General features: G+C 35.6%; 1 protein-coding gene across 2 annotated transcripts in view; it reads right to left on the bottom strand.

Moving 5' to 3' along the window:
* Positions 1-13,676, bottom strand: part of stk32a (serine/threonine kinase 32A) — a 53,530-nt gene that overhangs the window by 5,259 nt on the left and 34,595 nt on the right. For both annotated transcript variants that reach the window (XM_051093126.1, XM_051093127.1), the window contains exons 7-11: positions 9,731-9,820; positions 7,561-7,664; positions 7,301-7,417; positions 7,050-7,175; positions 5,206-5,334 (exon numbers count right to left, since the gene is read on the bottom strand). In XM_051093126.1, coding sequence (XP_050949083.1) covers positions 5,206-5,334; positions 7,050-7,175; positions 7,301-7,417; positions 7,561-7,664; positions 9,731-9,820 — 566 coding nt within the window. The remainder of the gene's footprint in view (positions 1-5,205; positions 5,335-7,049; positions 7,176-7,300; positions 7,418-7,560; positions 7,665-9,730; positions 9,821-13,676) is intronic.

Raw genomic sequence — 13,676 nt, 5'->3', positions numbered from 1 at the left:
TCCAATGCACTTCCATTATCAAACTTGTTACTTGGGTTACTTGGACCAAGCATGACCGTAAAAGCTAAGTAAAAACAAACTATGATTCGTCATCCAGATCATTCTTTTTTAAGTGGATGTTTTTTTTTTTTGGCCAGAATAAGAATAAGCTGCAATGTGTACTAGATTTAGGCTGATAGTTAAAAGTCTGTCTACTCCAGACTAGCCCGAATTGAGCATTAGAGGGCCATAAATGTCTCTAATGTAACACAAAATGTGTGCTGCAAAGCAAAACGACAAGAGCTGCTCCCTGTGTAAATGTGTGCAGTCATGAGTTTGGGTGTGATGAGGCGTCAGCAGGTGTCGAGTGTTTAGTGCTTACTCCAGAAAGCCCAGCCACGCAACTCCACCAGCGCAGGGATTTCCTCGAGTAAGCGTGACTGATGCTTAGCATGCTACAATCCAGCAGAGGCCTCCTTTACACTCCATCCAATAAAAAGCTCTTTCAAATTCAGTCACAAGCTGCTGAACATACAGTATGTCATGTTCCATACAAGAAAAAAATACATACAGGTTTTTGGAATGAGGATTAACAGATAACAGCAGCTTTGTCGTTTTGGGTGAACTAACGTTTTAAGCATTGAGTTTTGACATTAGTTTTAGAGAACCAGTGTTGGGGGCAACACAGCACAAGTAATCAGATTACATTTTCAAGTAACTAGTAAAGTAACACAATTATTGCAAACCTGTAAATATCCTTTACGTAACTAATCTCATTTATTTAGTCTTTGCTGCTGACCTTCAATTATCCAATTCAACCATACGAAATATATATAAACACAACATGTGCGTTTCACTTTTTTTTTTATTGCTGAAGAATGTTAAACTTTCTTCTCCTGTGTCTACTGTACAGACGTGAATTTACATTTCCTTCAGCCTGAGGCTTATTCATGTCACTTTTGATGTGAAAGCACTTTTACATTTGCCAAAAACAGAACTTTTTATATTAAAATCAAACAAGCAAGTCCAGGCCAGATGAGAAGAAATAACGCAAAAGTAACATAATGCATTAATTTCCATAAAAAGTAACAAATTGCTTGTTTCCACCGAGCGGTACGGGTCATTTCAGTACAGTACGGTACAATTTGGGGACCAAACGTCCTGATCCAGCTTGCGTTTCCACCGCCAACAGGAGTCTTACTTGATGGGCGTGGTGTATGAAAGTAGCGATCGACGATAAAACACGACAATAAGCACAATTCTGCCTCCTTTTGTTAAATGTCAGTTTTAATGAACAATAATAGCCATTATAAAAGTATAAGTACAAAGTATAAGAGGCTTATATAAGAGGAAGTAAAGACAAAAGCAAACAGTTCAGTCAAACGTATGCTACAAAGTCAGCGCAGTACTACGGTAAAGTTCAAAATAAATATATACAGTTAAACATAACTTTGTGCTTAGCCAAAACGATATGACCAGGAACAAATGATAGATTCATGAGACCAATGATTGTCTGTTAGATTTGAGTTTAGCTCCAGCCTTTTGGTACCATTTGCTGTGCTAGGTACCCCAACAGAAGGGTACCAAAAAGTGGTACAGTACGGTTCACAACTTTTGACAATGGAAACTGACATAATTGCATACTGAACTGTACTGTATTGAACTGTACTGCTCAGTGGATACGAGCCAGAAGGCTATGTTCACACTGTAAGCCTTTGTGCTCAAATCCGATTTTTGCACAGATCCATTTTTTTTTTTTTTTGTATAGCTGTTCACATAGTTTTTTAAAATGTGGGCAATAATAGATTTTCAGGCTGCGTCTAAACTAATGCGTTTTCATTTTAAAACACATCATTTTTGCTACGGTTACACCTGTCGTTTATGCCACTCCAGTGTTTTCGACTCTCGAAAACTGAGACTTTTAGAAATGCTGCAAACCCCGGTTTAGTTTGAAAACTCCGGGGTTGCGTTTCAGTGTAAACGGACCAAAACGTAGACTTTTGAAAACGATGGTGTGGCTGCCCACATTCTCTGCGTATCCTTGAAGACCGTGTAAACAATAACGTGATGCTCTTTGTTGTGCCCATAGACATGTATAGGTAGATGCATCATTCAAACGCTCCAAGCATGTAGACGCGTCTGCCATCTAAATAACAGGGAATCTACCTATACATACCTGTGGTTGTACCTGCATGAAAGGTCATATGACATGCGTTTTCGGTTGTGTAGTGTAGACGGAGATCGTTTAAGAAATGCAGTGAAAATGGTAGTGTAGACGAGGATCGCACTAGTGTAAACAGGGCCTCAGTGTGAACAGATCATGGTTCTGAATGGAATCACACACACAAAACAAACAAACAAAAACAAATAGGGTTGCCAGGTTTTCACAATAAAATCCGCTTCTCAAAACTAGTCCAAAACTAGTCGCATTCTGTGAGGTAAATATCACGTTAGTGGGGTCGCTTCAACCCATGGAGTTGAAAAACAATGCGGCAACAGTGCAAAAAGTAGTCCAATTCCGCAGGGAAGCTGTGGATTTGGCAACACTTGCACAGTGCGCTGTCATACGGAAGTAAACACTGAGGACATAAATCGATTATGCGTTTATTTATAGTGTGATTTGCTGCAGAATCCAGTATAGTAATGCACAGGCAATATGATAAATAAAGACAATGATGTCACAACTGACACAAGCCCTCATCTTTTGCTTGTAGGTAGAGTTGTCACTGTAATACTTCAGAGTTCTGACACATCGCACTTCCACTGATTATCTTTTGCAACTGTTTTGATAACTATGGGTATGTAAAGTCTTTGAAGTGACTCGCATGTCTGTGAAATCATGACAAATATTGATTTAGAGTGATGTAAAACTTGCATGAATTCCGATATGACTTCACATTGCGGTTGCATTGCAAAACATCTGACCTGTATCGGATTTAGTATCACATATGGAAGTGGCACAAGTTGGAATTGAAAAGATCAGATTCCATGTGGTTTGTGCTGTTTACACTGACATGAGAAAAACAGATCTGAGTCACATGTGAGCAAAAAAAATTGGATTTGGGCCACATTTGCCTGCAGTGTGAACGTAGCCTAAGTAATGCAATTAGTTTTTAGGGAGTAATGCAATATTGTAATTCAAAGTAATTTTCCTTACACTGGTTGTAAATATGTGCCATTCCTAATAATAAGTACTGAAGATACAGACGAGACTTTTCTCTGAACAGCGAGTGAACTCTAGGAAGAGAGGGAGTCACTGTGGGATGCTTCTCTTTATTTTGTTCTCACAACAAGAGTTCAATTTTCCGCTGCATTTATCTGTGATTGGATTGAGCTCATCTCTCCATACATTACAAACTTCAGTGGGAAGAGAAAACTGAGAGGCAGTCAGGACAGATGGAGTTAGTGGGAGTAAGTCTGAGAGAAACAGAGTCAGGAGCAGATACTCTACAGGGCAGGACTGGTCAGACTTTATTGATCCCCACTGCTTCAGAAAATCTGCACGTACAACACAAACTCCAACCCCCACAGTATCTATCTTTCATTCTGTGAATACGTTTAAAAACAGTATATGTATTACAGAAAAAAAGCTGTACTTTAAAAAATAGGTGTGAACTGAATGTAATGTTTTCTGACATTTAATTGCATGTTGTTTACAATGATTCATGAGTTTGCCCACCCATCCAGTCCTGATGGGCAATGGTAAACAAACTTTGCTTGCTGTCCTTAATGGAGGCTCGAACTCGAGGCTCGGCTTGAGCGCAGAGTTCAACCCCCCATTGCGATATTACCTACACTGTAAAAACAATTTGTTGAGTCAACTTAAAATTATTTGTAACCTGGCTGCCTTAAAATTTTAAGTTCAGTCAACTCAAAAAATGTTTATTCAACTTGAAATGTTAAATTATACTAAGTGACAGCTTAGATATGAATTGAATCAACTTAAAATTTTAAGGCAGCTGGGTTACTCACCCATCTGTTAAGTTGTTACTTAGTACAACTTAACATTTCAAGTTGAATAACCTTATTTTAGTTGACTGAACTTAAAATTTTAAGGCAGCAGGGTAACAAATTATTTTAAGCTGACTCAACAAATTGTGTTTTTTGTTTTTTACAGTGTAGAGGGAGAATAACAGAAATAGAGGAGGAGAAGGGGAGGTGGAGGGATGCCAGAGGAACTGAGGTTAGGATGGTGCAATGAGAGCTGCTTATATAAGCTCGTAATGATGGACAGGACTGAACGATTAGGCTCCTCCCAAACCTACGTTTGGAACTTCATTTAAATTTATATTAGTTGAACTTAAATGGACAGTTCACCTAAAAAATGAAAATGTACATTATTTACTCATTTGTTCCAAACCTGTATGAGTTTTTTATAAAAAGAAAAGATATTTTGAAGAATTCTCATAACCAGACAATTGATGGTAGGCATTGACTTCCATTGTATGGGGGGGAAATACTGTGGGGCAAAGTCAATGGCTAACAGAAACTTAAATGCAAAATTGAATAATACTCTACAGTTGTGTACTTCTTTAAAGCACAACAAAAGATTAAAACTTCATCATTTAAAAATACTTTAAAGCTTTTATTTTACATTATTTTAAAATGCACTTTTTAAAAGCAATTAAGAGAGTCATGAAAGTGTCTCTTTAAGTACACTTAAGTGGCCTTTTTCATTCATATTATTTGTAAGTACAGTTTTTTAAAAATATACTTTTAAGATTTGAAGATTTGAACTACAAGTGCACATTAAAAACAATTAGGTGCACTTCTTTCTTACAAGGGTCATATTTTTGTCTTCTTGTAAATCTTGCATAGTTGTTGATGTTTAATTTTTTCCAGCCCAGTTTCCGAGTGTGTATCATATCTCATCTTAATCCAAAAACAAAACAAACACAAAAAAACTATTCAAAACAACAAAAGATCAGTGAGTAATTAAATCACTCTGCGAAACAAAAAAGTTAATGTTTCTAAAGGTCAACGATTCTTATCTCCCATTGCGCAAATCCTTCAGAGTAATGACTCATACTGACAAACAAAGAAGAGAGTGACTGCAGGAAAACTCAAGGGTAACATGGTAATGTAATAAACAGAACTTCGATTGTTTTGTCTTGTTGCGTAACCTCGTGCCGGACGGTGTTAACAAGTGTAACTGAACCTTGTCAGTTTTTTTTTTTTTGTGTGTTGTGAACGTTATGTTCTAAAGTAATAATAATGAGATTCTACCTGAGGAGATCCATCTGAGCCGCTCTCCCTCGTCTTCCTCGCCAGCCTCTTCTTCTTCTTATGCAGCGGTTTGGATTCCAGGATCATTTCCTCCAGCTCAAATGTGGGGTCGCAGTTCAGTCGTCGCCTCTGCCATCGTGCAAACACTCATTTATAAACTGCACAATGTGCCCATGAACAAATTAACATTTATTGGCAAGCACTATTTCGTTACTGCAGTTACACCCTTGTGAAAAAGGATGATTAATTCTACTGATAATGTACTTTACTGTAAATCTTAAAAGTAAACTGTACTTGCAGTATATAAAAACAGTACACTTTCATGACACTTTTCATATATATGTGAACCTGGACCACAAAACCAATCATACAGGTAAATTTTTTGAAATCGAGATTTATAAATCATCTGAAAGCTGAATAAACAGGCTTTCCATATTTGCATGGTTTGTTAGAATAGGACAATATTTGTTTGAGATACAGCTATTTGAAAATCTGGAATCTGAGGGTGCAAAAAAATCTAAATATTGAGAAAATTGCCTTTAAAGTTATCCAAATGAAGCTGATAACAATGCATATTACTAATCAAAAATTAAGTTTTGATATATTTAAGTTAGGAAATTTACTAAATATCTTAATGGAACACGATCTTTACTTAATATCCTAAAAGTTTTTGCCATAAAAATGAATATATTTGAAACGTACTAAATTACAGCTTCATCATTGTGTAATTACAAATACATTTAAATGCATGACACACAAGTTTCAATAGAAATGTTTTTTTGTTTACCATAAGTGCTTGTCAGTACATTCAGCAGTACACTTTAACCATATTTCAAAGACAAAATGTAGTTATTATGAAATTATATATAAAAAAATACTGTAAATATCAGCAAGATTGCGTTTCATATCAATATAAAGTTCAATACTTTTTCATTTTATTACAAATAACCAGTCGTTAAGTCTCTGAAAATATTACATTTAAATATATATATATATATAGTATATTATTTATTCTTTTGTGTGCTAAAAGTATACTTAGGTGTACAGTTTCACAGGGCCACTCTTCCTGTTACTATTTAGTTAAAAAGTATTTATATTTAAACACTCAAAATCCTAAAATATACTGTATTAACATGAGACAGTACAGTGTTCAGACAGTGAAGTCATGCTTTAAAACATCTGAACGTCATCAGATTCGATACACACAGACTGCAAAATATTCAAGTAAGTGGTTAAAACAGTGCCAGAGCTTTTCTGAGATCTTACAGCCAATTTAGGAATTCAACATTTTTACAGTGCTTTTCAAACGGCATAAATAATGCTTGCGCAGGACAGGCTGAACCGAGAACCACCACCACAACCAAACAGAAATGTTCAAAAGCACATCAAAAGGCTTCTAAATGTACGTTTTTGTAGAGTTTAACTGATAGACACAAGATTCATTGCATGAAAACCTCTCAGTCCAGACCAATCATCATAAATCTGTGCGTGGTTTGCCAAGTGTAGCGTAAATTAAACGAGCCGCATCTGCAAATGCGCTCTGGTTCTGTAAGCAGAACACTGTTAAATTACTCCATAATTTTTTTTTTAAATGTCTTTATTATTATGAACATTTGACTTTTTGGTATTTTTTATAAAGTGTTATTAATGCCGTTATTACACTATATATAGTCTGTTATTCTAAGTAGTTAACATGAACAGTGCACAATCTTAGTTGTATTAATTAAATGGATCTATACAAGATATTTACATAAGTATTTGTTCAAATCATTCGTATCTGAAATATGTGCATGTGCATGTCTGTTTATTTGAAGTGTGTGTGTGTGTGTGTGTGTTATACTTACATTAGGGAGGAAGCCAGGTGGGATTTGTTTGCTGAGTACAGCATCCCAATTGACATCAGAGAGGTATTCCAAGTCCTGGAGCTCCGAGAGACTGGAAATCCTCTTCTGAGCATCGACACACAACAGCTGACAACCGAAGCAAACACACGTCATGCTTCATACGGTACTAGATCATTATTGATACCAAACGCAACTGCAATTATCAAATAAATAAAGCATGACTACAGCGCCGTTCACATGATTAATGTTACCTTCTGTAAGAGTGATTTGATCCCCGTAGACCAGGCCGCAGGGTAACAGGGGTGCGCTTTGTGGAAAGTCTGCAGGATCTCATTGGCTGGTGTGTTGGCGCGCATAATGTACGGCCTCTACAGAGTCAAACCAACAGTCAATGAAATGTCTAGTTGTTGTTCAGTTTGATTCTCTCCAGCAGGGTTAGTGGGACTAATCTTAGCTAATATAACTCATTCTGAATTGCTGATCTCAGATCAGATGGTTGAGAGAGCCTCACCTGTCCACGGATAAGCTCATATGCAGTGATCCCTAGAGACCACCAGTCCACTGCGAAAGAGTAACCTGGGTGTGTTCCCTCGAACGACTGGAACAGTTCTGGGGCTGCAACAATAGACAAAACAATAGCACATTAGATGATTTTATCATTTGTACTCAAAAAAAATGAACGACAATTCAACAAGTTCAATATCAATACTGTTATACAGTTGTATTGTTATATTAGTAATGTTTCTAAGCTTTTAATGATGCAGCTTCATTACAAGTTCTAAAATGATGTTTCAAATTAGTAACAGAGGCTCTTTGTCAGGATTCTGGACTTTGTGTTCCGTGTTTTACCCCCAGCCTTAGTTCCTGTTTCCTTATTTGGTCATTTTCCTGGTCTTGTTTAGTTAATTGATTACTCCTCCACCTGCTCTTAATTATCAAGTGTATTTAAGTTCCTGTTCTATGAGTTTGTCATTTTGTCTACTTTGTTACTTGGTTGTTCCTGTGTTAGCCTGCGCCTTAGTTTGTTTCCCCCATCGTTTATTTTATTAAAGTTTGTTAAAGCTTATTTTCCTTTGTCTCCCGTGTCCTCCCTACAACACACAGAGACACTGTCAAACTGAGATTTGAATCTGTGGTGGAAGGAAGTAGTTCTGCCCAGAAAGTATTTTTTTTTTAATTGCACTCAGTGGATGTTTCTTTTTTATTTACACACTTGTGCCATTAAACTGTTGTATGAATGCAATATAGCACTTGTAGCCCTGTAATAATACCATGCAGCTACTCATGTATTTATTTGGTAAAGGTCAACCCTTTGTGGAAATACCTTAATTGTATTGAATGTGTGTATGTAGTGTACATCCAATCTTAAAAATAGATTTAGATGTTTGCATATAATTTAATATTAAGGCAAAAGGCCAAAATTGTGTTTAAAGAGAGTACACTTTCATGACACATCTTAACACTTTTGTAGTGCACTTTTAAAGTGCATTTTAAATATTTTTTAATCTTTTTTTCGTTGTTGTGATTTAAAGAAGTACATTTTCTTATGAAGTGTTGACTAACAAACTAAAGCACATGTAAAGTGCTTGATTCAAATTTTAAATTTAGTGTCCCTAATGAAAAATAAATATACTAAAATACATTTATTTCATGCTAACTATACTACAGATACACTTACGTATTATGTATTTAATAAAAAAATACTCACAGTTTTACTTTTGGTAAACTAAACTGGTATATTTAAAGTCTGCTAAATTGGAACAACTAATTTTGCACTTTAATTGTGTGGAAGTAGTGCTGAAGTCCAACTAAAGATAAATACTTAAGTGTATTTGACTGTACAAAAGTGGAACTATTGCAAGTATACTTTGGTAAGTTAAATATTTTTAAATGTTATATTTTAAATATTTTGCATTGAAAGTTTGATATTATTTAAAGATCACACTATCCTCATCAGTAGTGACATTAAAATACATTTTAGGCTTAATATTAAGAAATGTGCATTGTGCACAAGTACTACTCCAAATAAAGTGTAATTCAATTTTTTATATCAGTAAGTCTCAAAAGACATGTCAGTAAATACACTAATAGATTATACTTAGTATGAAATAAATGTATTTTAAATGTATTACTTTTTTCCTAGGAGCGTAATTTAATATTTCATTTTAATATCTGTTACTGTTCACAGAAGCAGAGTATAAATTCCAGTGTGATGCTTCAGTTTTAACGGTTAAAAAGTGCAAGGTAAGAAGTTGCTAAATATTTAATAATATAAACCTAACATCCAGTAATGCAACCTACTTTTTTTTTCCTCAAATTTTTCTTTTTAAATAGAAAATATGCTATCATTTGCATGATTCATGTAATTTATAACTGAATGTAATGAGACAAGCAACATTTTACATTTTGACTAATTACAACTTTTTGCAACTTTTTGTAAGTTTGTTTTACCTTGAAATAATCAAAATCATTCTGATGGTTCACTGACTTCTAATGAGATGAATGGCTTCTGTTTCCTGAACTGTGAAAATGTCTTACTTGTGCATTTAATGTAACTGTACAATTGTTAAAGACAGGGTACAAAAATGATAAAGAACCTTTGACTAAAGTAGTGTTAAATCACACAAATGAAGCATAACTAGAAGTTTCTCCGTGTTAAAGAGAAGTATGAAAGCTCTCACCCATGTATGGTTTTGTCCCTGCAATAGATGTGGCTTTTAAGTCTTCCTTCACAATAGCAGCTATGTTAAAATCTGTCAGATGAGCGTGACCTGCAAAGAAGAAATAAACACTCAATAAAACCACATACTGTACACTACTGTATTTAACATAAGGCTTTAAACAAACATTTGCTTTAAATGAAAGTGGTTACACTGATGCTTACACAGACTTTCCTGAGACTGATGGTTTCATGCTAATTGCATCCAGATTTGTATACTAGCAAGCATTTGTTTAGCTGGTGATGGGAAAGTACGCACTGCTGAAAACATGGGACGTACTGCTACATCATGAAATCAGTGCCTCTTGATATCGGCAAGATCTTTAATATCTAGAGAAAGCGATCTGTCATCTCAATGGAATTTGCTCCATTGGAGCAGGAATGGAAGTACATGACATTCATGATACCATCTAGTTTTCTGGCACTTAGATTTCTATAGATTTTTTCCAAACACCTCAGTTGTGTAACTAATCACCCTGGAGCCGCAGGGAAACAACGTACTGACAACATCGAACAATGTGCACAGTCCCAACCCCTCTCTAGCTATTTTTATCTATCTTGAGTCATAAGCATAATTCATTTCCACGCTTTTAAGAGGCCTCAAAAGACAAAACAAGTAGTCACTGGCAATGTCACCTGCAAAGCATTATAATAAAATTAGCATCTAGCCATAATATTCGAACACTACATCGCTTCACACGTTTGGCACCACAGTGCCACAACACCACAAACACTCATAACCTCGGGTAAAAAGCGGTCCTATCCCTGCTTCTAAATTACAAGTGTGGTTAAAAGCAGGGTTAAGAACGATGATAACCCAGGGTTGAGTGCAGTGTGAAAAGCCATTGCATTTCAAACATTGCTCCTCCGTTCTGCAGCTTTGTCTCACAGTTTAAAGGTTGAAACAGCACCTCCCAAAATCTATTCCTTCCTGTCTACCCTAATAAAACAGTTAGGTTTGATTTGTCGGCCAGTTCCTCTGCTCATTTCTGGTAATGAGATGACACTGAGTGTAGCGAGCAGCTGAGGAAATAACAGCGAGCGGAGCGAGGAGGCCAAAGTCAGCCGTTCACCTTGATGAAGATCTGCCATCGCCGCAGGGCGCGAGGGAACCGGAGCAGATGCGACACGTGGAAGGAAGGGGGTACGTGGGGTTCAGTTTCTATAAGCGTATGTATATGTGTGCCTGTATCATAGAGAGAGGAGATGCTGTGGATGTGTGCAGTGCTGATATGAATGTAAAACACCTTCATGCAGCAGCTGCATTATTTACACGCCGACAATGGACATCAGTGATAAAGAGGAGACGAAAGAGTTTCCTGCAGAGCAACAATCTCATTTGTATTCATAGCTATTCCGTTTGCAGTCTTTTGTTTTTAAAGGAGTCGGGAATTAAGAAATTGAGCCAAAATTATAGAAAAAATTTGGAGTAGACGTCACAGTTACGTCACTTGCAGCTGCGTGCATAGTGGTTGCAAAAAAAAAAAAAACACTGGTAACAAGTGCAGCTAAACGGGTAAAATCCATGGAATAAGAAGGAAAAAATGTTTTTGTGCCTTTTGATGTCAAAATCGGAATGCAAATAATTTTTATAGAATACTCAAAGACGCCATTTGAAGTTAAACGCAGATGTTGAGGCAGATAAAAACTGCTATGGTTACTCTACTTTTAAAGCATAAATTTGATTTAAACAATAGGTCTACACTGTAAAAAAAAAAAAAAATTGTTTCTGCTTGTAGTCAACTAAAATATTCCAGTTGTCACCTAAATTAAGTAACTTAAAATTTAAAATTGACTAAACTGAAGATTTTAGGGCATTGGGGTAACAAATTATATTAAGTTTAAACAACTTTTCGAAAGATTTTTTTTTGAAGGGAAAAGTGAGAATGATGAGTTGTTTTTCCTTATTAGAATTGGGAAATATCATCTGAGTCAGTCTGAATTTTGAAATATAACATTAAAATTACTTTTTTTTTTTTTTTTTTTTAAATTTAATTTTTTAATTCCATGGCTCCACAGACTGCTACTTGAACCGCCCACAAAAACAACATCCCTATTTTGGATCTGTAAGACTGTCCCACTATCTAACGTCAATTTCGTTGAATAGCAGTGCTTATCGCTGGGTGACAAGCTCTTGTAATATGTGGAGAACATTTTGAAAATGATATCTAATCAATATAATCTCTAATCTTTTTAAATCTAACTATTTTGTACCGTATCCGTGTAATTCTCTAGCCGTAAAGGCTATCTCTCCCGGGTTTTCTGCAACCATGATTTGCGCGCATCCCGAATGTTTACAAACCCATAATTGGTCTATAGTTTGACATACTACAAGATTGTAGTACAAAAACATCATGCCAGTCCAAAAACAATTTTTATACAAACCAAGCTGCCATAATGAATCACAGTGTTGGGGAAAGTTACATTTAAAGGTGATGCGTTACAATATTGCATTAATCCCTTAAAGAAAGAACTAATTGTGTTACTTAGTTACTTTTTATGGAAAGTGATGTGTTATTTTACTAGTTACATAAACTTTTTTTTTTCTTTTGAGGCAAAAACAATAGTTAAGAGAGAGTTGGACCTTAAAATAAAAAAAGTGTGACCTAATATTTTTATTTTTGGTTGAGCTCTTTTTTAACAGAATATTTTCACAGATTATTGTGACTGTTTTCCCTCTTTTTATTGACAGACATCGGTTTCTGGTTGTACCAGCGTACACTGTAAAAAATAAACACAATTTGTTGAGTCAGCTTAAAATAATTTGTTACCCTGCTGCCTTATAATTTTAAGTTCAGTCAACTCAAATAAGTTTAGTCAACTTGAAATGTTAAGTTGTACTAAGTAACAACTTAGGTATTTGTGTTTGCTAAACTTAACAGATGGGTAAGTAACCCAGCTGCCTTAAAATTTTAAGTTGATTCAACTCAAATATCTAAGTTGTCACTTAGTATAATTTAACATTTCAAGTTGAATAAACTTTTTTTGAGTTGACTGAACTTAAAATTTCAAAACAGCCAGGTTACAGATTATTTTAAGTTGACTCAATAAATTGTTTTTCACAGTGTAGATCTCAAGACACATTTCTTTAACTTCGTCTCATGTGTGAGTACACAGTGTTTTTCTGTGCTCTCTGTGAGTTTTGAGTGCACTGCAGAGGGGCAGTGGAGGTAATGTACCTCTCGCTCCTCAGGGTGTAAAAACGCGACTGTCCAGTGAGCTGTGGAGAGCGTCTCCTCTAGACGTGAGGTCTGCAGGAGTCAGCGCTTTCCAGAGACCCTCCAGGGATTCAGAACAGCACTGCTCTGTGTCTGTAAGCTGAGCGAATGGCCTTAAAAAGCACTTCGACTTCCAAATATCTGTCAGATTTTCACTCAAAAGCAAATGGATGTGTTGGCATAGGCTTCATCAGCAGTTAAAGGGACAGTTCTCTAAAAATGAAAATTACAAACTTGTATGTCTTTCTTTTTTTTGGGTTAGTGCTACAGTGATGGTATCAGATGGTAAAATAATGGTACGTTTCGATATATACCATGATATTGATTGTTTGCACGATTCTCCAGAGGCAGAAACACTGATTAACCCCCTCAAAACAGATTTTCTTGACAAGCTAAAGGAGTCATGAAATGCAGTTTAACCCTTGTGCATCAATAAAAAAAAGATACATTCATATACTTTATAATTATATTTTAAATATATATTTTATGAAACATGTTGAACTCTAAACCTGCTAGAAAATCAAAGCCATAAATCTAAACAAGTTGTGTTCCAAATTTGAGGTTGATATCTCAAAAAATTAGCTTTCAGTAAGATTTTGTTTGGGCGCAGTACCAAATTTAGAGTTTTTCTCTCTCAAATATTCACACATACACACAATTTTTATTTTTTATTTTTTATGACACACATAC

The sequence above is a fragment of the Labeo rohita genome, chromosome 21, assembly GCF_022985175.1.
Source record: "Labeo rohita strain BAU-BD-2019 chromosome 21, IGBB_LRoh.1.0, whole genome shotgun sequence".
In the NCBI taxonomy this organism is placed as follows: Eukaryota; Metazoa; Chordata; class Actinopteri; order Cypriniformes; family Cyprinidae; genus Labeo; species Labeo rohita.
The sequence above is the reverse complement of the archived record's forward strand: the minus strand, read 5'-3'. Positions and strand labels throughout refer to the sequence as shown.